This window comes from Cuculus canorus, chromosome Z (genome assembly GCF_017976375.1).
Source record: "Cuculus canorus isolate bCucCan1 chromosome Z, bCucCan1.pri, whole genome shotgun sequence".
Classification (NCBI taxonomy): domain Eukaryota; kingdom Metazoa; phylum Chordata; class Aves; order Cuculiformes; family Cuculidae; genus Cuculus; species Cuculus canorus.
Genome location: NC_071441.1, coordinates 8365011 through 8390888, shown reverse-complemented (window position 1 = coordinate 8390888; position 25878 = coordinate 8365011). Strand labels below are relative to the sequence as shown.

The 25878-nt window shown below is 37.5% G+C and overlaps 1 protein-coding gene across 1 annotated transcript; it reads left to right on the top strand.

The window, feature by feature from the left end:
- Window positions 1-71: 71 nt before the first annotated feature.
- Window positions 72-25615, top strand: DHX29 (DExH-box helicase 29). Its single transcript, XM_009555863.2, has 27 exons — window positions 72-280; window positions 2451-2524; window positions 3313-3426; window positions 3980-4109; window positions 4498-4637; window positions 5218-5343; window positions 5791-5917; window positions 6206-6367; window positions 6912-7077; window positions 8153-8276; window positions 8626-9222; window positions 10027-10170; window positions 10264-10440; window positions 11044-11184; window positions 12348-12492; window positions 12711-12831; window positions 13778-13862; window positions 14445-14533; window positions 15126-15254; window positions 16155-16230; window positions 16891-17115; window positions 17931-18067; window positions 18700-18793; window positions 19450-19752; window positions 21088-21219; window positions 22145-22241; window positions 23000-25615. The coding sequence occupies exons 1-27, from the start codon at window positions 109-111 to the stop codon at window positions 23053-23055; spliced, it is 4083 nt and encodes a 1360-aa protein (XP_009554158.2). The 5' UTR covers window positions 72-108; the 3' UTR covers window positions 23056-25615.
- The last annotated feature ends 263 nt before the right edge of the window (window positions 25616-25878 follow it).

The following is a 25878-nucleotide window of genomic DNA, read 5'->3' as shown; positions in this document are numbered from 1 at the left end:
GTGCCAAGCGGCGGTCAATGACCAATGGGAGCACGGCGCGCGGTGCCCGGATGCAGCGGGAGCGTGTGCGGGCCGGTTCCGGTTCCGGTGCGGGCGGCAGCCGCAGCAATGGGAGGTCGCAACAAGAAGCAGCGGGCCGGCAGCGCGGCCCATACCGCCTCAGCTGCCACCGCTGCTGCCCGGGCCCGGGCCGAGGCCGGCGCTGCCGCAGCGGAGGGGAGCACCCGAGCGGCACCGCCGCGGCCTGCGCCCGCCTCTAAGGAGCCGCGTGTCAAACAAGGTACTGGGCCCCGGGCGGCGCCGCCGGAGGAGAGCGAAGCAGCTTGAGTCTTTATTGCTTGAGTAGAAAGGGTGTAAGCTTTGAGGTGTAACGAGGAAGATCCTCTGTGTCCGTGCAGACAGGGACTCGTAGGTAGTAGAGAAATAAAGACAAAGTGTGTATAACTGAGGAATCCCAGGCTTGGGAATAGCTGGAGTTTGGATTATTCTGCCGTGGTTGTTCTGTTTTTCCTTTTCCCTGAGCGTCTACTGGCAGCTTCCCCGGCTGTCCCTCAGCAGAGAGCCCTGTTGGAGTGTGTTGAGTCGGTTACCAAACATCTCGTATCGGCTGATCAGCAGTTCTGGTGGAGCGAGTAGTGGCGTGGTGCTCTGTCAGTACTGAGCTGTTCAGCACACGTGCAAAAGCAGCAGCATGTGGATTTGGTACTGGCTTTTTTTGAGTCATGAAAAAACACCAGTTGAGTTTCAGAACTCGAGGCACTTAAGCAGTGTTGGATGAGCTGAGGGAGGACTGATTGAGGTGCAGCCTGAAAAACCAGTGTTCTGCAGCCCTGCAAGACTTGTTTTCAATAAATCCACTTTGCCAGAAATAGCTCGAATACCTTATAACATCAGTAGCAGCTTAGATTGCACGCTATAGCCAAATCATCCAACAGTCAGACCATTTGATATTCTTTCTTGTTAACATGAAGTCTTGCAATCCACTGGTTTAAAATTCCTGAATGTGTTCCTGCACTCTACTTTCACAAATTTGGGCCTGCTAAATATATTTCCCATGTCACCTACTGTTCCAACACCATAGTGCTCTTGAGAAACTATCCTCCTTCTCTCCCAGGTTGTCTGCTGTGGTGAAAAATAAGTCAGTGCATGTAAAAAGTAAGTTAGTATAGTCTAAATACTAAATACTAGAAACACGATGCCCTCTCCAACATGGGGGCACTACAGGCTTGGGGAAGAGTGGCTGGAAAGCTGCCTGGCAGAGAAGGACCTAGCAGTGTTCGTTGACAGTGGCTGAATGTGAGCCAGCAGTGTGCCCAGGGGGTCAAGAAGGCCAATAGTATCTTGCCCTGTGTCAGAAACAGTGTGGCCAGCAGGACCAGGAAAGTGATTCTGCCTCTGTACTCTGTATTGATGAGGCCGTACCTTGAATACCGTGTTTGGTTTTGGGCCCCTTACTACAAGACATTGAGGGGCAAGAGTGTCTTCAGAGAAGGGCAACAAAGCTGATGAAGGGGATGGAGCATAAGTCTTACGAGGAGCGGCTGAGGGAACGGAGGTTGTTTATCCTAAAGAAAAGGAGGCTGAGGGGAAACCTTATCACTTTCTGCAACTACCTGAAAGGAGGTTGTAGTGAGGTTGGTGTTGGCTTCTTCGAAGTGATAGGTGATAGGATGAGAGGGGAGGTTCAAGTTGGACATTAGGAAAGATCTCTTCACCAGAAGGCTTTTGAAGCACGGGCAGAGGCTGCCCAGGGAGGTGGTTGAGTCACCATCCCTGGAGATATTTAAAAGACAGGTAGATGAAGACCTTAGGGGTATGATTTAGTAGTGGACAGGTACCGTTGGACTTGATGATCTCAAAGGTATTTTCCAACCTAGCGATTCTATGAAAACCAGGTACCTAGGTGAGAATAGGTCACATAGGCATTGATGCTGCTGTAGGGTGCTCTTACATGTTCCACTGGTCATGGCTTAGGGCTTTCCTGAGTCAGATGCAGTGTTTTCTCAATGTGCTTCCCAGCTGATTTCTTTGCTATAAAGCTATCCTGTCTGCCTTTGGACTTCAATAAATGTCCGATACAGCTCTAGTGACAAAGAGTTCTATTACATAGCTGTGCACTTTATAATAAAAACCTTCAAGTGTCACGCTTGCCTATTTGGCATGCACTCCTTGTTCCAGTGTTGAGAGAAAGAGTCAACAGTCACAGTTCCTATCATTGTGCCACATGGGATTTTATGTTTTGTCTACAAAGAGTCATATCTTCTTCACTATTCCTTGTTCAAGGGCTTTTCAATACTGTTCATTATTCTTGTTCTTATGTACCTGCGTGTTTCTGACAAACTGCTGTAATATTTGCTTGCACTAACCTTTATGTTGGGTCTGCTGTAGCTACTGTAAATAATGATCCGTGTGTTCTGCTTATGTAATTGATGGTTATTTGCAATTTGCAGGTCCAAAAACTTACAGTTTCAGTTCAACATCAGATTCCAGTGCTGCTGCAAATCTAGATAAATCTGTTCTTAAGGCGAGTATCTTCTATAGGAAAAGAAACAACTTTTGTTTTCATATTATTATTTTAAATGAGTAAATATTTCTTCAGCTTTTATTCAGTGTTACATTATGCAGGTAAACTACATGTATACTGAACTTGATATTTTTGGGATTTGTGAGTGCTTTAAGAAATAGGTCTACACTAACAGGGCAGGAGGTGGTCTATATTTTTAAGTAACAAATGATATGTTGCATGCAGGACAGCTGTGCTAAGGGCTTGTGCTGTGCTTATGGGTTAATCTTCCTGTCAGAGGAAGAACGCAGATTTTATACAACCTCAGTAGCAACCAAAGCTTGGTTCATGCTTTGGAAGTGTTAAAAATACTAAAATTATTATTTTACTGGAATTATGGTTTTAGGCCAGGTAAGAAAGGTAGTGTCCCAGGCTGTGTCTTGATGCTTAAATTATTTTACACTTGTTCTTGTAAGCAGAGGAGAAGGGCCTTGTCCTTTCCAGTAGAAATATTTCTTTCATTTCCTTACAGTATTTCCCTTGACATACTAAATTTCCTTGAGGATGTAAATAAGCCTTCTCTGAAATAAGGAATGAGCTTTTCTATTTCCAGTAAAAGCTCATAACTCGCAAAATTAAAAAGAAAAAAAGTGTCCCTATTGTGGTAAATGTTTATCACACTTGGGGAAAGGGGGACTTGAATGGCAGAGAGAGTTCTGCATTTTTATTTCCTTAGGTATGAAGAGCATTGATGTCTCATAAAAAAATTGTAATGTTCTACTTTGTATGAACTAATTTTCTCTGTACAGGTAATGATAAATGGTAATTTGGAGAAAAGGATTATCGATGTAATCAATGAACATAAAAAACAAAATGATGACAAAGGAATGATTTCCAAAAGACTCACTGCTAAGAAGTTACAGGTAGAGTTTGAAGTGTTGTCCTCCAGCCATTGTTTAGTTAAAGTGTTTTGTGTTTTTTTGTCATTCAGTATTATGTCATATTGCACTTCTGCAGTGTACAAACCAGTGTAACCTGCTTCCCAGTAATTACACTAATAATTAGTGAATGAAATCGACAAGTATGCTTATTAGGAAATATGCATCTTTATGGATCTGGTAACTAAAACTGGAGTCTTCAAACAGGATAGAAGAATAGAAGTTAATCTGAATATTTTGTTTCCTATGTCTTTTTATTCCATGTGGCTGGAAGATTGTATGTTTAGCTTTCTAACTAGGAAGTACATTCTGTAGAGAGGCTGGGATGTAGATTGGTTTATACATATGGATACATATTTACAATAAAATATCATGAAGTCTGTGTCCAAAAGATTTTCTATTCAGCCTTCTAATCCATTAATTTATGCTGTTTACCTTGATTTAAAGCCCTGTCCTGATATGTGTGAAATAGGAGTTTACAAGCCTAGATTACATTGCCAGGTTAAATCCTAATGTTTTCTAACTTTTTTATTTGTAGGATGTATACATGGCTTTACAAAGGTTCTCTTTTAAGACTGAGCACATTGAAGAAGCAATGAAAAATACACTTTTGTATGGTGGTGATCTTCACTCTGCACTTGACTGGCTTTGTTTAAACCTTCCTGATGGTAAGTATGGTGACAAGAGAATTCTTAAAAACTGTAGATTGATAGGACCTGCTCTGGTATGGGAACACTTCGTAGTAGTAGTAGTTAAACGTATTGTTTCACTAAAACTGGCAGGGACATCACAGTGTTCCTTTCCTAAATGTGCTGCTGCCTGTTTCTAGAATGTTTTTAGTATATAAAGTCTGGTAGACTTTTTCTTCCTACTCTTAGATTTTTAATGGAAGTCCAACAAGCAAAAGCTGACTTATTTGAATGCTGAAGCCTAATTTTATTTCAGGCATCCTGGGGTTTTTTTTTATGTTCTTCTAGCTCTCTTCCAACAACTTTAAAAGATTTTCTATAACTACTGTTGATGTTTTCCATTATATGAGTTTTTCTTATTTTGAAGATGCCTTACCTGAAGGTTTTAGTCAGCAGTTTGAAGAACAGCAACAGAAACCTAGAGCGAAATTTTGTTCTCCTGTGAAACGTGAACATCCACTGCACTTAGTAGATAACAAAAAGAAAGAAAATGGCCCTGCGAAGAAGGTAATCTGAGAAATTAGTTTGTATTTACTGGGGGAAAGAGTGGACAAAGTTTTTTAAAATACAGAACTTGCATTGGCTTCCAACACTGAATTGAGAAATATCTGAAATATCTGATATTAAATATCTTTAATAATGAAAGTAACATTTTCTCATGTGAAGTTCCAGAAGCCTCTTCGTAGGTCATTTTTGTGGTAAAAGATAGCTTAATTTTCTTCTCAAATGGTTTCATTCTATTTGTTTACAGATGGTATTCTTTAGGTACTTGTGTATCTGTGTACTTGCGGTGTTTTGATTTCTGTGGTCATTGAATCTTAAACCTAGAAATCCAAAAGATTTCTTGCAAAAGTGTGGTTGTTTTTCTTTTTTTCTTACTGCAGTTATAATCATTCAAATGTTAAGATCTATGTAAGTATATAGTGAAGTGTTTGGAGAAGTTTGCTCCGTGGTTTTATGTATTATTTGTGTCATATAACTTTATAGATAAAAATCTTAAGCAGTTGTTCCTAAATACTGGTGGAGAAAAGCATTGGTATTTCTGCTTACTGTTATCATTACTCTTAATTTTCATTACTCTTCCTAGGAGACAAATGCAGGGAAAGAGAAAGAAGTGAGTATGAAGGAATGGATTTTGCAATATGCAGAACAACAAAGTGATGAGGAGAAGAATGAGTCTGTGAAAGAGACAGATGAAGAAAAGTTTGACCCGGTGAGACAGAATAACACTTGATAAGAAGTCTTTCAAAAACTGCTATGTACATCTGCAAGTGATGGATCAATTTATTAGAAATTGGGGGTTTAATACTTTTTTTACATTACGTATTTTTATATTTGCAGGCTACCGAGAGAGAAATGTGTTGAAACTTCTCCTCTCCTACTTCGTTTTTTGCGGGGGGGAGGGGTTATGTACTTGGTTGAAAATACTGAATGCATTATGCTGGAAACTAGAAATTCTTGAAGCGCATCTTGGTGAGATTAGGAAAGGGACTATCAAATTCTGAGAGGTTTTGACTGTTAGTTACCTGGAAACTAATTGTTCTCCTTTGTGTAAGCTTGATGTAGAGGACAAAACTGCCCCACTTTTTTATTATGAAGCTCATTAAAAGTGACACGCATACAATATTCAACTTGTAATTAATAATTCTGTTTGAAATAGAATGAGAGGTATGTACTTCTGGCTGCCAAGCTTTCAGAAGCAAAAGAGCAAGCAAGCGTCTGCAAGCAAGACAAAGACAAGCAAGGCCAGAAGGTAGCACAGGAGAAAATAAGAAGAATTCAGCAAGGTAGAGCTATGCATATTAGCTGTGTTTTATTTCATGGCCTGTGTATTTGTTAGGCAAATAGGTCTCCGAGTCAGACTGAGTTGATGTCGTCATCTTTTACACCACAATGTGATTTCTGGGCTTTCCTGAATCTGTCCTTCCCATGTGGATCAAATTCTAAAAAAACAGTAGCATTTCACTGAGTACCCAAAACCAGAAGTAGTATGAATTAGTATAATTAATCTTTTTCTTTTTAAAGAATGGATGCTCAACAAGTGGTAGATGTAAGCTGTTTTCTCTCTTTGACAGAAATGTCTGAACTTGAAGAACATCCAGTATTTAATCCAGCTGTAAAGATTTCAAACCAACAACAAAGTGAAAAGAAAAAAACTCCCTCACCTCAGCCTCAAGAAACCACTTTGAATTTGAACTTGCTTGAAAAACCTGATGGTGCTGCAAAGGAAGAAAAAGGTGTGTTGGAAATGGTTCAGCACAAGTTTGAAGCATGCCACGCATTTCCGGTATTCTTGGTTTTCTAGGTTGTATTGCATCACAGTGCTGAGTTATCGAGCTCTGATCATGGTAAAGACAGGCAGACTACTTCACTGACTTTAAATGACCCGTATTTTGTTTAGCAGATGACATTGAAAGCTGTTTCTGCCATACTGTTGTCTAAAATTATTTTTTTCTTACTCATAGGGCTAGTCATGGTCAGTTTTCACCCTCATCTTTTTGAAGTATTTTCATTGCAAACCTTCAAATTGTTATGTTATTTTCTGATACCCAAACTTTAGTGGAAGTTCTTTAACTACTGGGTGATCAAAGATGGCAAATGAAATATTGTAATCTGTTTCCTGCTAGATGTTTTTGTGGGAAAAACAGGTGTTTGTTATGTATCAGTACCAGTATTTCTGCAAAACGTTTCAGGAAATACTGCTCTTTAGTAAAAATGCATTTGGAAAAAAAGAGAAAAATGTTCTTAGCAGTCTTAAAATGTGTCTTTCTGCTCTTATAGTAAAAAAGAAAGAACCTCTAGATATAAGAAATTTTGATTATAGTGCTCGAAGCTGGACTGGTAAATCTCCAAAACAATTTTTGATTGACTGGTGCAGGAAGAATTTTCCCAAGAGCCCAAATCCTGCTTTTGAAAAAGTTCCAGTTGGAAAATATTGGAAATGTAGGTATGTATTTCCTCTAAACTGTACACTTTCCTTTTGGTTCATTTAAGAATAAAAATGCTAGGTACTTCTGTTTTGTCACGTTGATTGAGAGTTATATTACTATAGCATGTTTAACCCAAACTCTTTTTTTAGTCCACTAGGGAGATATTGTACTCTAGATATCTCTGCAAAAGTAATGCTTAGACTGGACAGTGTCACAAAAATAAGATTCTAGTGCATAATCCCATGAAGAAGGGATTCAGCTGCAATTCCATGCTGCTGCTGAATGAAAGGTTCTGAAGTGAACCTGTGAGATAAATTTGGACAATTAACTTATTGTGTTCTCATTCAAAGTAATTTATTAAATCATAGTTTTTAAGCATATGAATACCAAAAGCCTTTTGAGAATTGTTTAAAATAAAGTGGAAGTTAAAAATTTGTATGAAAGCTGCTGTAGGTTTGTAACCAGAACAGTGCAGTGTCAGTGATTTTTATATTTTTTAGAAAATGAGTGTATAATATAGTGGTATGAAGTATAATATTATCATGTACAAATAGAGTAGACATGGCATTGCGCATGAGTAATGCTTCTTGAAGGAACCAAGTTAAAGAACCTGACAACTTGCTCAGGTTAAAACCTAATAATACGCTGTCCCCTTAAGAATGAGAAATTTGACTGCTGGTATGGCATATATCTGTTAAACAGATCTTTCCATCTCCGTAGACCACTGTCATTTCAATCTATGCTAAGCAGTTACAAGCACACAGAGAAATATTCAGTCCTTCTTCCAAAGTGACTAACCTAATGTTGGTCTGAATATCTATAAATGCTTCTGCTTTGGATAAAATGAAGACATTTGGTAAGAGAAAATAAGAATAAAATTCGTGCTGGAAGCTACTGCTGAAAGTTTTCTGCTATTCAGTCAAATTTCATTGGCTGTTTCTGTTTAGTGAGTATTACTGAGTAATGTTAAGTTTATTTAGCATGGTTTCACTGCTTTGAATTTCACTCAGGTTTTTAACAAACATGAACAAATGTGCTATTTATATAGGTAACAAAAATTAAGATAAATGCTTGTATGATTTTATCTTTAAGGGTCAGGATTACCAAATCATCAGATGATGTAATGGCAATGTGTCCTACAATCGTAACAGAAGATAGTATGCAAGCACAACATCTAGCTGCTACTTTGGCACTCTACCATTTAACCAAAGGGCAAGTAAGTTTTTCACCAATGTTACGGTTTTTAGCTTGGAGCCTGTCTCTGCACTTTTGTTATAATATCTGCAGTTAAATTCTAAAACCAGTTTAATGAAGTTTCCCATTAAATTCTTGTATTATATGTTCTTTTGCTTTTATCTGCAATCATGTGTATGTGTCGCAGCATGCAGGGAGGAGGCTTTATGACAGCAAAACTGTTCTTTTAGTGTTGTAAAGGATGCAAGCCATATTTCATATTTTATCATACCTTTTGCTCCTCAAGTTCATTTACACATAAAATGTTAATGATACTACCAAGTAGTACATAAAGGTTTTGGTTTTTTTTTTTTTGCTTTTTCCACCTGAAGTCAGTTTATCAGTTACTGCCTCCTACCTACCGGGATGTCTGGTTAGAATGGAGTGATATTGAAAAGAAAAAGGAAGAAGAAAACAAGATGGAAACCAACAAACCTCGTGATAACTTCATTGCTAAATTATTAAACAAACTCAAACAACAACAACAGCTACAATCTGAAAACCAACCGAAAGTATCCGAGGGTCCTGAAGATTCCTGGGAAAACCTAGTTTCTGATGAGGACTTCAGTAGTCTCTCCCTTGAGACCTCAGACACGGATGATTTGGAACCTTCCAGGATTTTGTTCAAAAAGCTGCAAAGTTCCTCCAGATACCAGAAGCTTCTGAAAGACAGACAGGAGTTACCTGTGTTTAAGCACAGATACTCAATTGTAGAAACTCTTAAAAAACATCGAGTAGTTGTTGTGGCTGGTGAAACGGGCAGTGGGAAGAGTACCCAGGTGCCTCATTTCTTGTTAGAAGACTTGTTGCTAGATGAAGGATCAAAGAAATGTAATATTGTTTGCACACAGCCACGAAGAATCTCAGCAGTGAGTCTGGCAACCAGAGTTTGTGAAGAGCTAGGCTGCGAATCGGGACCAGGAGGAAAAGTAAGACATGTCTGAATTCCTTTTTCTAGTCTTCATCAAATACAGGAGGCTGAATTGTTGGTACAAACGTGTGATGTGATTTAGTTGTGGACAGGTACAGTTGGGCTTGATGATCTCAAAGGTGTTTTCGAACCTAGTGATTTTATGATTCTACAAAATGAAAAATTATTTCTTACACAGGCAAATAATTAGATGCTACTTTCTCTTCAAAAGGGCTTCTTGGTAAGTCAGCTATTTCTTTCCAAATTGTCACCTGTGAACCTCTGGGCATCCATATGTATATTCTAAAATCTTTAGAGGGTGATGAAGTACAGGAGTGTTTCATAATAGGGATGGTTAAATATTGGAGCAGATTGCCCAGACGCTGATATCCCTGTCAGTAGGGGTGGAGGAAACTCTTCTGAGTAAGACTCTGTGGAATCTAATTTGGTCTTGAGAGAGGCCTCTTCCAATATAATTTATTTTGTTATTTGACAAAACCCAAGATACTGTATGGTTTTTGGTAGTCTGTCTCTGCAAAAGTATTTTTATTTTGGGAATGCAAAAAACCTTGAAAGGAACACAGTTTATGAGCTCTCTGCTACTCTGGAGAAACTTATTTGTAGATTTAAGTGTATTTTCCCTTTCTTGACAAAGGAAAGTGTGTGTATGGAAAAAAGTGTGGTAGTCATTCACCTTACTATTGAATTAGCAGCTTATGCAATGTCTGAATCTAACAATGCTTAAATTTCACTTAAGTTTGAACTTCTCTAGATTGTATGCCATTTTAAGTTATTCCTGTATTTTTAATATCTTTTTTTAAAGAATTCCTTGTGTGGATATCAAATTCGTATGGAATCAAGAACAGGAGAAGCCACCAGATTACTGTACTGTACAACAGGTGTCTTGCTTCGGAAACTTCAAGAAGATGGTCTTCTTTCAAGTATATCTCATGTCATTGTCGATGAGGTTATCAGCTTTTACTGTTCTACAGAAGCTATAGTTATTTTGGGCCTTGGCTTGTACTAAAGCCTTACTATAGATATGTTCTTCTAATTCTAGGTACATGAAAGAAGTGTCCAGTCTGATTTCTTGCTGGTTATTCTGAAGGAAATTTTGCATAAGCGTTCAGACCTGCATCTGATTTTAATGAGTGCTACTGTAGACAGTGAGAAGTTTTCCAGCTATTTCTCACACTGTCCCATTTTAAGGATCTCGGGGAGGAGTTACCCTGTTGAGGTAAATTAATGTGTCTTTGTGCGAGACATTTTGTGTGCACATGCATAGTGTTTGCCTGGTTAGTGTCTATAGGAAGTACATCTATATCACTTTTGTCGTACCAAAAATACATACCTGAAATGTGTGTTTCGCAGACTTGTAGACGGTTTCCTTTTTGAAATTTCAAAATAGCTCCAGTGCTTCAAAGTACATGGTTGTACTATTTTTTTTTGATGGATTTATTGTGAATTAAAATCAGTCCATCAGGGACACTTAGATTTTTCTCTATTCAATCTCACTTGAAAGGAAAGCATTAAAGAACTCCCTTTCCCCACAAACTTTGTTATTACTCTGATGTATGTTTCTCATGCGTGCTGCATTGGCTGTGTTAAAGGTAATGTTAGTGATCACGTGGACAGGCCTATTAACAAATTCATACCAGGTCTAAGTTTAGGTTTTCAAAAATCAAAAGAAATATTAAGTTGAAATTTTCAAGATCTATTACAGCATCAAAAGAGAAAGAAATGCCCTGTTCAGCTTTGTATGTAAGCTTTAAAAAAAATTAAAAAGGTGCTGATTACTTTTTGACATGCCTTGTATTTCTTTTGGAAATTTTCACTAAAGATTTTCCATGTTGAAGATGTGATTGAGGCAACTGGCTATGTTCTGGAGAAAGACTCAGAATATTGTCAGAAGTTCTTGGAGGAAGAAGAGGAAGTGACGATAAATGTTACTAGCAAAGGAGGCGGGTCTACCAAGTATCAGGTAAAACAGGCATTTCTACTTTGGCTTGGAAACTTGGATAGTTTTTCTGTTTTATAATTTTAGTTCCTCGTATCAGATGTGATTGGATTGTTTAGTATCAAATATTCTTTTAGTTGATAAGATGGGAACTGACTATTATTAACATTGCACTCTTACGTTTGTCTCTAGCTCCTTTATAGCTGTCTTGATTTTTTGACATTTTTCACTAGGTTCTCTTGTGCAGATTCCTGAGAGCGGAAGATGCAAGGTCATATCCTTCTTAGCTGAAAAAATCCCCAGGTCTTCCAACTTTCCATGCCAAATGAGATGATTTACATGAGGTCATTGTGTATAGCTTTTTGGTTTAACAGGCTGTGGCTAATCCTTACGGGTACTGTGCAGTGACGGCTGTATGTTCTTTTGGATCAGAATTCTTTAAGTGCAACGTAGCCTGTTCATCATATTTCTTTCTGTAAACTGGTAGTTACCCCATACATCACAACAGCATTCTTTAGCTGAAGCCCAAGTGGTCTCCTGAATCATCCTCCATCTTTGTGGTTTATTTCTGTTGAGCCTTCAGTACGGAAGGATATGTTGATGGCAAGGTGCTTTAAGTGCCTTAACACAGAAGCCTTAAGCTAGACATGCATCTGTAAGATTTTTATAAACAAGTTAAATGCCTGTATGTTCTGCTAACTCTCCCTTCTTCCCCCTTTTCTCCTACTCTAAAACACTGCAGGAGTTCTTCGTTGCAACCATTAGTTGATAAGGATGAGATGAGGGAGAGGAGAAATGGGAGAGTCATTTCTTATACCTCAAAAAAGGAAATTTGAAATAAGAGTAGCTGCCCTGTTATCTCATTTTGAATTGATACCTGTGGGGATGTCAGATAGGGACCTGGGAACTGTTTTCATTTGTAAAGCAGACTGTATAGTACTGCTTGCACAGACTTTAACTTTTACTTTTTTTTAAAATCTAGAATGTTATTTAGCAGCAGTAGATGCCTGAGCACAGGTTATGTATGTGGCTGTGATTTAACTCGCCAGTTTTGGTGGCGTTAGTCAATTAGATTTCTGTTATCTCAATTTCCGTTTTAGGAAACCCAAGTTAAGTGAATGACAAATTGACCTGCTCTCTCACCTTCTTCCACTGAGAATACGATTTTCTTTTCCTGCTCTCTTTAGGAGTATGTACCAACCCCGTCTGGATCTGGTATCGATTTGGCTCCTTACTATGCGAAGTATAGCAGTCGTACACAGCAGGCTATCTTGTATATGAACCCTTACAAGATCAACCTCGAACTTATTTTGGAGTTGCTTGCATACTTAGGTACAGTCTACATCTTAAGAAGTTTATATATTTGGGGATGTCCTTTGGACTTATTTTCCAGTGCTTTCTGCTAATAATGAAGTACTTGACTTGATTCTTACATGATACATTCTAACAAATGTTTACTGCAGGGCCCAGAATTAGTTGGTGTTCTGGAGTGAAACAGTTTGCAAATGCTTGTTTGTTTTAACTGTGTGCCTGTACTGTTAACTTTTCAGATAGAAGCCCACAGTTCAAGAACGTTGAGGGTGCTGTGCTGATCTTTTTACCAGGCCTTGCCCATATCCAGCAGCTGTATGATCTCATTTCAACTGACAGAAGATTTAACTTGCGCGACAGGTAACGCAGATGCTGTCTGTAATGTTAATAGTTTAACTTAATGAATGTCTTTGGGATTTCAGGTCTGCTCTTTTGAAGAGGAAAACTGAGAGTTGTATCCCTGAGCTGTTTGTGCTACAAATGTACTTCTATAATCTAGAAATGACACAAGCAAATGTGTCAGGTGCTTAGGAATGGTACAGTAATAAATTATTTTTCCTTTTGATTTTACTTTTCAACAAACTTAATCAAAAGCACTTGACTACTACTTTTCCACCTCTTAGGATATGGAAGCTGTTGTTTGTCAGATAATAGCTTTCTGTGGCTTACTGTTTACATGGAAGTGACTACTTCCTGAAGAGATTCAGAGTAAGCCACCAAGAGAAATGGCATAAAGTTCTAGTGAGATATGTTTGAAATTTATTATGTGGGTAACTATAAGTTAACAACATAAAGGCATAAAAAGAATATTTACAATCAAATTGTAAAGATTCATAGATGGTCTGAGATAGCAAGGTCCAGAAAAGAAAGAAAGTACAGGTCTCGGACTGTCTCATCTCTGAAAGCCTTTATTACTCAGGCTGTATGTAGCATGTGTTTATAGTTCTGTGCAAAATTTCAATAGTGGTCCTTGTCCAGGAAGCACAATGTAAACATCTCAGGTTTGTGGACACCTAGTTCCCTTTTTTTGTTAGGCTTTTGTTATAAATGAACCTAGAGATCTGCAGCAGTAGGATTTTTCCTGCATTATTGCCAAATAGAACAGTCCTATGAACTAATTATCCTTTCTCAATACTGTAATAGTAAACACTGAAGCAGACTTTCATACCTAATAATACAAGATTTTACTCTATCAAGTGTCCATTGTAGTTGCTTTCTCCAAGCTTTTGTCATAGTTCTGGTCTCAATTTTTTACTGTGTCTTAATTTGGTAAGTGTATCTTGATTAGTGTAATTTCTTGTTCTAGGCACAGATTGATAGCTTTGCATTCTGTCCTTTCAACTCAAGATCAAGCAGCTGCATTTACAATACCTCCTCTTGGTGTTAGAAAGGTACGATGTATTTAGAAAGGAGCAACTTGCTCTGGGTGCAAGTCTGGATTGTTTTAAAATCTAATCATACATAATTACTCAACCTGTATTCCAGTTGTTCCTGGAATTTTCTCACTGCAAAAAACTAATTCTTCTAATTTGGTGCCCTGTAGCAGATAGAAGCTAGCATGCTGCTTACTTGACAGCAATCAGACAAGTTTTTAAGCCTAGTATTTATCTAAGAGCTTCATTAATTGTTGTTTTCCTGAATTTTAACTATTTGTAACCAGTAGCTATAGCTTTTGTCTATGACAGTAGTATTTTACTTATTGCCAAATTATTTAATTAAACAGTTGACCAATTTTGGCAGGTAGTAATTATAAAGCAAAAAGTGAATGCAAAATCACTTTTCATTGCTTAGTAATTGAGGAAGACTAAGCCATTTTCCAAGTTTTGTAGCTATTAATGCTCTGTCAGATGACTTAAGGAAACGTTTCTGGGTAAAAAAAACTTTAACCAGACTTGTTATGTAATACTAATTGAAAGAATGAAAACTTAGACATTCCATAATTCTTTTACTTATGTTACCTTACTTCTTTTCAGATTGTTTTGGCAACCAATATAGCAGAGACAGGTATTACAATACCAGATGTTGTCTTTGTAATTGATACTGGGAGAACAAAAGAAAATAGGTGAGTTTGATTTTCATCAATCATGCCGGGATTACTGAAAAGATTTGGAGGTTAGTACTGCAAGAATTATTTAATATCCTTATTAAGCTACAGTTCTGGACAAAAAAAGTGCTGAGCTCATTGAACAGCTTGCAGTATAGGTACAAGTTTAGGATGAAACTTTGGATTTTCAATTGGTTGAGAAACAGCAAGGGCAGTTATTCATCAGCGTGGAGAATGATGATTAAGTACTGCTTTAAAAATAAGGTAGATTTTTTTTATACTATCTCAGTTTTTAAAAGTTATTTCTTGTCCATTTTAAATGTGAATCCAGCTCCCTGGAAAATGTATTAGAAAGAAGAACACTGACTTGCCAGGGAGATGAAATAATATAATAGCTCTTTTGTTTTCCAATTTTTACACTACAATTAGTTGTATCCAAGTTTCTAGGATGTACAGTTTCCCCCAGCTATGATTAGTTTTCAAAACTAAATATAATCTTTTCAAATAAATACTGTGTAGCTACATTATCAATGTGCTGGCATTTAAGTTAGGCATACATCAAAATTTTAATTCTAAAATCCGAATGTGCACTTGCTTTACAATTTTTAAGGTATCATGAAAGTAGTCAGATGAGTTCCCTGGAGGAGACCTTCGTTAGTAAAGCCAGTGCTCTGCAGAGACAAGGAAGAGCTGGGCGTGTAAGGGATGGGTTTTGCTTCCGAATGTACACAAGAAGCAGGTACTGTAAACTTAGCAAGGTTTTGTAAATCGCATAAATATGTTTTGTCTTTTTTCTGTGCAAGAACAAGAAGTCTTTACTTACTGCAAACTGAAAAGATTAAACTGTAAAAAAAAAAATACAGATAATTTGAATATCATGTGTATAGTGTTATGATACTTTGTTTCATGATTTTTAAAACGTTAATTTTATTGATAGCATTTCTATAAAGTAAATGTTTAAAAAAATCATAATTAAAGAAAAAATGGAGCACTAAAGAATTGTGGAGCACGAAAGAATTGTAGGAGATCAGTTTTCCACTGTATTTACTGCCCTGCATCAAATACACACGCCACTTCCTGAACTTTGAGTTTTTTATCAGACAAGCCCATAGGTTTCTGAAGTGGGATCTCTATGGTTAAGAGATGAGGAAAATAACAGATTATATAGGATGGGGTAAATAACAGATTATACAGGACTGCAGAAGTAGTTTGTTACTACCGTGGAATAAACTTTTTCCTCATGTCTGAAAGTTTCAAGCAACTTTCAGCTGAGAAGCAGTTAAGGTAAAAGTATTTTGAAATAACCAACAAAGTGTGCGTTTTAGCCATATGAAAGACTTTCAGTTTGAGTCTTCAAACTGATTCAGTTTGATGCATTTCAAAAATTTGTTTGGAATATCAGGGTGTTACTGCCTTTACTGTTCTTTCACTAAAATTGTTGCTTTCCAAGCTACCACATATGCCTTAATTCAAAAGGTAAACAGTTTCATTTACCCATGCATTATTAAAACATATGCCTTTCCCCTACCTTGCACCTGAAAAGAACATCTGCAAAGAATGAGTGTCTGAAACCTGACTTTGTAAGTTGAATTCATAGATTAAATTAAATATCTGTCATTCTGTTTTTATGATGTTGCAGGTTTGAAAGTTTCATGGAATATTCTGTTCCAGAAATACTGCGTGTGCCTTTGGAGGAATTATGCCTTCATATTATGGTATGGTTTTTAGTGTTAGAATTACTGACCTTGTTAGCTAAAAATATTACATGTGCCTTTGGAGGAATTAAACCTTCATACTATTGTGAGATTTTGGCTTTATAATTACTGATATTATTACCTAAAAAAGGGTTGCTAGCACAAGCCTAATCCAGTGTAGTTACTGGGACTTCTTGCACCAGAGCATGGGGGAACCCAGTACCTGTGTGTTGTAGAGAAACTAGAGCGTGCTGCTGAATGAGAATAGCATGCTATACTACTCCAGTTTACCTCAGAGTGACAATTCAAACTTCATTAAAGAGTCTTCAGACTAATTTCTGCTTAAAGAAGTAATTCCATTCCCTCTCCTCTGATTCTTAGTGAGCAGGATATGCACAGGAAAATTGGCAGCCTGGCAAATTAGTGCAAGATTAAACTGCATCTTATCTGGTTTGAGAGTTGTTGAAGTGGTTATGCCATGCAAAGTCCTTCTAAATAGGAAAGTTTTGTTAACCTAACATGGGTTGTGTCTGTGTTTTGGGAACCAAGAAGCTGGTTTAGAGGCGAGAGAACGTAAACATTAGATTTCAAGAAGAGTGTTCCAGTTTCCTTTGTAGCTACTATAAAAGTTTGTTATAGTAAGTCTTTATATTTCAATATATATGCCTGTTTACTCCACAGAAATGCAATCTTGGCTCTCCTGAAGATTTCCTTTCTAGAGCACTAGACCCACCACAGCAGCAAGTAATTGGTAATGCAATGAACCTCTTGAGGAAGATTGGGGCTTGTCTGTTAAGTGAGCCTAAGCTGACTCCATTGGGCCAACACCTTGCAGCCCTTCCTGTCAATGTAAAGATTGGCAAAATGCTTATATTTGGTGCTATATTTGGCTGCTTGGATCCTGTGGTGAGTGAAAAAAAAATTATAGAAAAGGTTAACTCTTTACAATTAATCTGCTTTCTTGTAACATGGTATTTTGAAAGGATAGTGCAAGAAGCTGAAAATTTTATTTTAAGGTGAGGTCACCTTAAGTCTTTTCCAACCTAAATTATTATATGATTCTGAACTCCTAGGTGCTAATCACAAGGCGGTAGTCAAACTTGGTCTTCAGTTCTGCCTGCTATAATCCCAGGGAGTATGACACTTAGAAAAAAAGCTGGTTTACAGGTGGAATAAATCAATCTGGATTACCCCACAGTTTATGAGCCAAGAACATGCTGATGTAAACTTAATGCAAATTAATTGATGTGTTAACTTACTATATGAAGATTGTGGTGTAGTTCACACTTTCATGTAATCAATTTAATTTACCACAAATTAGGAGGAAACATGGGTACATTAGTTGCTGAAAACTGAAAGTTAATTGTTTTATTCTCTCAGTATCTCCATTTAATGTGGTATAATATAAAGCAATTTAATCTGACCTTCACAGTATTGTATCGCATATTGCTCTGTCACTTGACAAACCATTTCATGTGAGTTTTGTGATTTGATATTTTTCATCAGTCTATATAAGGCATTACATAAACAATGTCTTCAAGATAAATATTTTTCTGAATTCTATGTAGGAAATTCTTATAAGTTTTCCTTGAGGCTTAGTAGGAGATAAAATAAAGTATCGTTGAATATTACTGTAAATGAAAATGCAAAACTATTTGTATGATAAATCTGTAAGCTTGTAATAAAATACTCGTAAGTGATATATACTTTACTTATTGCAGGCAACTCTGGCTGCTGTTATGACAGAGAAATCCCCATTTACTACTCCAATTGGTCGAAAAGATGAAGCAGATCTTGCAAAGTCATCTCTAGCAATGGCAGTTTCAGATCATATAACAATCTACAATGCTTACCTGGGGTAAACTATAATTCTGCTGTGCTTATAGCCAGATGCAGATAACACTTAAATGATGTGGTTCTGTAAAGAATCCTTAATAATTATTTTCTTTTGAATTGCTTGTTCTTGAAATCTTTCTCTTTGCCAAATAACTAACACAAAATGATAGCTTGCTTAGTACCTGATCTTTTAACTCTTTATAACTATGCTTGTACACAAAGAGAGGTGTACCATCTGTTTATCATAGTGTTTAAAGTACTTTGTTTGCTGTTAGTGGTATACTGACCTAAATATTTTGTATTTAAGAGAGTACGAATAACTATTATCAAATGACATACACACATTACTTTTTAGAATATTATTGCTACATATCAAACCACACCTGATTTTTGTTCCAACTGTCAAGACAGACAGAAGTGTGTAATTTTTGAGAGAAAAAGACCTTGTATTTTTGTCTGTATCTGTCAAGTTTGTTACAGGCATACGTTCTCTGGAGTGCATTCATTTTCATTAATGACACTTATTTCTAGATTTGAGGAGAATGCTGACCAAAACACAGTATTGCCTTTTAACTTACTACCAATTTTGTATTGTTGTACTCTTGATGTGACTCTTTGCTGTGATAAGACAAGTTGTTGTTTTTTTCCCCTTAGCTGGAAGAAGGCTCGACAAGAAGGCGGGTATCGTGCTGAAATGACATATTGCAGAAGAAATTTCCTTAACAGGACTTCACTTTTAACTCTGGAGGTAAATCAAATAATTATGCTCTGCACTCAAAAGATATTTATTAAAATTTCCCTCTGAAAGTGTTGGGCCCTTTTAAAGAGGTGATAGATCCAAGTTACCATTTAGACAAGACAAAAACAAAGAGAATGCTGGGGATTAATGAAATGCATACCCGCCATCGGGGCAGCTGGGTCTGCAATTGAGTTTTGATATACGCACTTCGGTGTATGTCTTTGACACTGAAGAAGTTACTCCTTCCTTAAAATACTTATATTATGTCATTCTTAATATCAAAGAACAGCTCTGTTAACAGCTTGAAAGATGAGCCACAAATGGCCATTCATTTTTGGTGAGAAAATATTTTAATTGGTCTTTCCTATATAAGTTTGGGTGACTGAGCTCTCATAAGCAGAAGTGGATATTCGATGCAAATATATCTTTCTATTTGAACTACAAATGAGACATTTAGTATTTGCAGTTTATAGTACAATACATCTAATCCTATATTCCAGACAACATTTTTCTCATAGAAACAGCCAGTATTCCAAGGGTTTCTCTAGTAAGAGCTTTTCCCAAGGAAGGCATAAATATTTGGGATGGATTGTCATTGCTTGCGAATGGAGTGTAGTGTGTATCTTTTTAAAATCAGAGTTTTTCTAACACCTTGCTAATTTCAGGATGTGAAACAAGAACTTATAAGGGTGGTCAGAGCAGCGGGGTTCACAGCAACTACAACGCAATGTGGATTGGATGGAAATGGAGCCACACGATCCCTTTCTCTCCATGACATAGCTCTTCTCAAAGCTGTGTTGACTGCAGGGCTGTACGACAACGTAGGAAAAATAATATATACAAAGTCTGTAGATATCACAGAGAAACTGGCTTGCATGGTAGAAACTGCTCAGGGTAAGGCACAGGTGCATCCCTCCTCTGTAAATCGAGACTTACAGACATATGGATGGCTGCTTTATCAGGAGAAGGTAAGTGAAAACCGTGAAGGTAGCTGATAGTTTATATAAAGGTGGAGTTGTGCTTCTAATATTAAATAACGTACACCAGTGTAGAAGTGTAAAGTATACCTGCATATCAATGTCTTGTTCGTGTTAAGAGTCTTTAGTATCTAGTGGTTCTAAAGCCCATAAAAATTAGTTGACTAAGTGCTGAGGAAAGGGAAGTTAAGGCTGAACATCATGAACAAATCTGTTCATGGTGATACTGGTCACTATAAACGGAAGTACCTTTCTTATGTCATTTAGCTTAGTAGTATCATTAACTTTTGTAATATGATGATGTTGATTTTGGTGTGATCACTTTAAGCAGTAATATGTAGTAGCACTTCGAAGTATGCTTGTTCATTTCTACTCTTCTAAGCAGACTCTAAAGCTTTGTAACTCAGCACAGGCCTTGCATATCCCCAGTAATAACCTGAAATTAAATAGCCAATTCTAATTGACTGCTGAGCTTCCTAAGTGAAGTCCATTGGTTTTTTTGGTCAGTTAATTCCCCTTCCCAACTGAAAATGTTATAAGTAATTTGCTAAATTTGGGTGTTCGGTTATTTAAACTTGTGGCACAACAAAACCTTGACATCAGTTGCTCAATGGCCTACTTTACTGTAGAGGAGCAGGAAATTACGTTAGACTTCTTAATGCAAATGAAGCAGCAGTATATTTTTGAAAGCTGAAAATATTTCCTGACCTCAAGAACCTTGTAGCGTAAGGCCGAGGCAGCAGATGAAGTAGCTAGGTTATTCTATGAGCAGTGGAACAAACAGCCTGCATTTATGTGTGGAGATGCACTCTTTTACTTCTTCACACTACAACTCCTTTGCATTCCATTCAGTCTTTGTCAGCAAGAGTCTCCAAAGCCAGAAGTAGCATATGCTGAGCCTTGTAGTTTACTCTGTGTATGTATCTACACGTGTGCCCTCATTTATAGATATATATATTCATGTGCATATATGGATAGAGTGACAAGCCATCTGCTGCTGAGAATGTATAATGGAAGAGTTTTACTTGCCTTTTAGCACTAGGGTAGCATCAGGTTTCTGTTTGGATTTTAACAAGAAAGTTGTTGCTTTAACTAATTTCCTGGTAGTGTATAAGCCTGTCATTGACTTAGAGGTGATGTAGTTTGCATGGTCTAGGGCACACAAGTTGCCATCGGTTACTATGCATGCAATTACTTGGATCTTAGAAGGAAAAAAGTGTTATTTCTTACTTTTTAAAGTGGCAATCAAATTTGGTATTGTACATTTTTATGTGATTTGGCATTTCTTTGTTCTTGTTTTTAATGCTTGCGTTTTTTTATATGCAGGTGAGGTACACTAAAGTGTATTTGAGAGAGACTACTTTAATATCCCCCTTTCCTATTTTGCTTTTTGGTGGGGATATAGAAGTCCAGCATCGGGAGCGTCTTCTGACAGTTGACAGCTGGATCCATTTTCAGGTGTGCTGGGGTGATAACTGCCTTTTGTGATTCCACAGGCTTTTGTATTACACAGCTGATGCAGAAGCCTAATTCAGAACACTGTGTGGAACAAAGACAATAGGGAATAAAGGAGGAGAAAATTCAAGGAAATGATGGGAAACTTGTGATCAATTTTAAAAAAAAAAAACAAAACCAACCAAATTAGTTCCCCCCATCTTCATGAAGAAGGCAAATATTCTTTCAGAAAAGATGTTGGAAATAGATGCAGTCTAAACCTTGTTTTATAGTGCCAAACGTTGTTTGGTACTGAAAGCAGTTGTGAGCTCTTCTACTGAGATGTTAAGCAGAATGTTGGTTCTTGTGGGTTTTTTCTATAATAGCTACCTAATGTACCGCAGGCGGTATATAAATGAAAGAGTGGAACAGGGAGGGAGGGATAAAATGAAAGATTCATGGAAAGGGGTTCAGCTGTACATATCCAAATTCCTAGCAAGATTTAGGAGGGGGTTTGCTTTCTCAGGAATCTAGGCACACCCTTTCAGAGGGGAAATATGGAGATATTTTTCTTCAGGTATGAAAATTAAATTGTGCTTTTATACTTTGGAAGAAAGCAGTTAGAGTAAGTAGGATACTGGTAAATTAACAATTTCACCATGTACTGGTTGTTCATGATACATGTGGGAACATACTCTTAGTTACCCTTCCGAGCTGCTGCTCTTTAGGCTGTGATGCTGCAAAGAGATGTTTAAAGATGAGAGCACAGCATAAGCCCAGTCATTTCATGAGTACACTGTCCATGTGCTTAAGACTATGTATATGTGTCATGTTTGCAGGGATCTTGTTATGAACTTGTGTTTATTTGTAAGGTAATCTTTGAATCTATGTTTTGGTATGAAATGCCTGAGTGAGTATTGCAAATGTTTGTTTTCTCTGTTCTTTACAGGCTCCCGTAAAGATAGCAGTAATTTTCAAACAGCTGAGAGTTCTCATAGAGTCTGTTTTGAAGAAGAAGCTTGAAAATCCTAAAATGTCACTTGAAGGTAACTTCATTACTGTATTACTGACATTACTGTTTATTAAATGGATCTTGTGGCTAATCTGAGGAAGCTTTAGTAGACTGCATCCTCACCCAGTAGGGTTAGTGTGACTTGGATATCATTCCATTACCTTGAGAGCCATCCAAAAAAGTCGTTACTAATTCTACATGTATTCTGTGGCTCGTCCCAGATGTGCAAGGATCTGCACTACTGCTGTTTTAAAGATATAGCTGGTAACAGTATTTAAGATAGCAGTAGCAAAGGTGCAGTACACGTCTCGAACAGAAGATTGTGTGTGATGAAGTTCAGGCATAGATGTATTTTAAGTGTTCTGGAAGTTGTTGCACAGTTTAGGTTAATGATGGGGAGCTGCATGTTGGTCTCCAAAGTAAAGAATAGAGGAGCACCATTTAAACTTTGAACACTAGATGGTGGGAAGAATATTGTGGGCGCAGAGGAAGAAAGCGAGTTCCTAACATAGTTAACCATTGCTTTCTCAGTTCCCTTTGTGAGATACTGAAGTGGCCACAAGCAGTTCATCAAGTAATTTTATGAAATTTATAAGGATGCACTGTGGACATACTGTTTGCCCATTTGCTTGGCAGGTAGAAATCACTTGTCTTGCTTTAGAGTCTGGCATAGCCCAAAACGTTAAGATTTCAAGTTGCTGAGAGTTAGGCTTCTTTTCTGATTTTCTTGAGGTTTGGTAATCAAATTTTTAAGCTCACTCTTTTCCACTCACTCTTTGTTTTCTTTCCTAGATGACAAGGTCTTACACATCATCAAAGAACTGATAAAAACAGAGAATAGCAACTGAAATCAGAAATCAGTAACAAAACAGAGCCTCAGTAATGGCAGGGGATATATGCACTCCAACATTAACATGTTGAAAGTGTTTTAATAGTTAGTATTGATACTAGCCATGATTTGGAAAAGCTGCATGAATTTGCATAAAATTTATTGTTCTCAGTATAATTTTTAAAGATGAACATTGAATGTGTTTAGCCTTTACAATACTTTTGGTGCCATTTGTCCGACTGTACAAATGATGGATGGAAGCAGTCTCTTTTCAATATAAAATTGGCTGTGGCCAATTCATTTTTTTCATTTAATATACTAATCATGCTCTCACTGGTGGTGGAGATTGAGATCGCTGACCCAATCTTTAATCATTTAAAGTTGAGTAGGATTTCATTAGATGTGTGCAAACAGAAGACAAACATTTCTTATGTGGGTTTCCTAAGTGGCATTTCTTTTTATCTATAAATTTGCAGTATTAAAGCAATACATCCTATAGATGTCTTTATTTTTCTGTATGGTTTACATTGAGAAGATGCTTTATAAGAAGATAGCATGGATTGCAACGAACAGGTGTTCAGCTAGGCAAGTGTACTGACCAGCAACTCCTCCCCAACCTCTGCCTCTTCTCACACCGTTTCTTCCCTGCTTACCATGAGTTTTGTCCCTCCCTGCTGCTGTAATACTTTTGCTGTCCCTTCCATATGTTGTTTTCTGCACAGTCCTGCAAAAGCCCCCTCAAATAACAGTCATGATCATGTTTTTTTCCCTTTATTGATCATAGTTCAGTGTGACCCTCTTCAAGGCTCTACCAGAGCAGTTCTTTTAATGGCTCATCAGTCTGTGGCTGAAGCCTTCTGGTCTTTGTTATTCTCTTATAACTGGCTCCTTCATGTCTGTGTCTCTGTGTCTCTGTGTGTTTCTTTTTCTTACTTCTTTTATGCTGAATATTCCTTAACCAGATAACTTAATGAAACAGGTGCTCTTACATTCTACTTACCCACACCATTTACAATTATGAAGTGAAATTTTAGGACACCAATTAACTGACTTTTCAAGAATGAGGGTTAGAGTTTGCCATTAAATGCAGTCAAGTAGGAACTCTGTATATGCAGGGAGAAGATGTACTTTTAAGATCAAAAACTTATGGTTTTTTTACAGCAGAGATTAATAGTGTACAGAAGGGGGCACTGAGGGAAATGTAAAATATATGGACCTATCCAGTTAAATTATCATAGCGGCAGAACTGGTATAGCTGAACGAGGAGAAATGGAAGTAATCCAGCCTGTGCATGTTACCCTACATTCAATTCTGGAAATTTGCTCAGGACCCTGAGGGAAAAATGATCACATCTGTTATCCTTGTATGGATTGTGATAAACTGCTGGTAATCCTTCTTCACTAGAAGAGCAAGGAAGTGTTTTGGTTTTTTTAAATTCCAAAGTATACACTATTTACACAAGGAAGCCCTTAAAGAGTTACATTTTGATCTTCAGACCTCAGTTTTGCACTCTATTCCTAGACACAATCATCTTTCATGTCAGAGATATAGGAATAAAAACATGTGAACTACATTCCTTGAAGATAAAAATTAAATCTGCATGTTGAACAACTGTGTAGATTTTCTTCTAATTGAGGTCTTTTATTTGTGTCCTTTGCAAACATGAATTAGAAATATATTTGAGTATTTCAACAACTAAGAAGCTGTTCTTTCTTTTGGATTTGAATTTCCTGTATCAGTTACTGGTTTTATATGGCTAAATCCAGGTGAAAGTGTTAATTGTCCTTGAGTCCTCCCTTATTTAACTGGGGAATAGGGAGGTTTTGTTCTGTTTATATCTTGATATTTGGAGGCATTCTTTGTGTTCCTCCAGCATGCCTTGCTTTGTAATCTTTTAAAGAAATAGCTTCTTTCAGTTATTATTAAGGGGATATATTGTAATAACTAAGAAATTGCACATGCTCCTGAGTGAGTAATGGTTTTCTGCAAAGCAGGTGAAACAGGTAGCACTGTGGTGTACAGATAAGCACAGTTATCGTAAACAAAAAAAAGCGAAGACTACAGTGGCTTTCTGCTTCTGCCGTGTATATGAGCAACGTCTGTGCCTGTGCTTTTTTTTCTTGGTGTGGATGAACTTTCTCTTTTGCTCCATTTATTTAATAAATATCTCTGTTAAAACCTTTGTGTTACTTTTCTCACAGCATTTGGCAGACACAACACTGTGATCAGTAGATCTTTCTTGCCACACTCACAACACGGCTCTTTAGGGTCTACATGGTTATAAAGGCTGCATGTCCTCCTGTTCCTTGTCCTCTCCTTAGAGAGGATTGCCTGTTTGTGCCACACGAGCTGCAGTATCTCTTTTGCTGCTGGGGTTGTAGACTGCTTGAATCGCAGCATTGCTAGCTTGGAAAAGACCTCCGGGATCATTGAGTCCAACCATTCCCCTGAAGTTCCTTTCCTTTTTGTGTTGATGTCTTCCTATTGCTTCATGGAGGAGAGGTTTTCCTTTTTCCTTCTGCAATTCTTTCTTCATTTATAGCAGACCTGACCAGCGGATCATTTAACCAAATCATATCTGATAAAATGGTTATGTCTGGTCTCAACTCTGCTTCTGCAAACTAGCAGTCATCGTGCAGGAACATACTAATTTCCCTCCATTCACCTGTTTAAAATAGCGCCTCCCCGTGTAACAAAAATAGCCCAGGGATGGAAGAACTGAGATCCGAACTGTACAGACCGTTCCCACGCTCTCCCGTGGTGTATTTGTGCTGTATTTCCCAGTGAGCTCAAGGGAATATCGCTGCTCCGCAGCGGGTTCTGCGGTCAGGCTTTGGGAGCA

What these genes read in the sequence shown, in the direction of transcription:
- DHX29 (XM_009555863.2), top strand. Translation starts at nt 109, where the DNA reads ATGGGAGGTCGCAACAAGAAGCAGCGGGCCGGCAGCGCGGCCCATACC. An exon ending in TGCTGCAAAGGAAGAAAAAG is followed by an intron (nt 6,368 to 6,911) that starts GTGTGTTGGAAA and finishes CTGCTCTTATAG; the next exon opens with TAAAAAAGAAAGAACCTCTA. An exon ending in GGGAGAACAAAAGAAAATAG is followed by an intron (nt 14,534 to 15,125) that starts GTGAGTTTGATT and finishes ACAATTTTTAAG; the next exon opens with GTATCATGAAAGTAGTCAGA.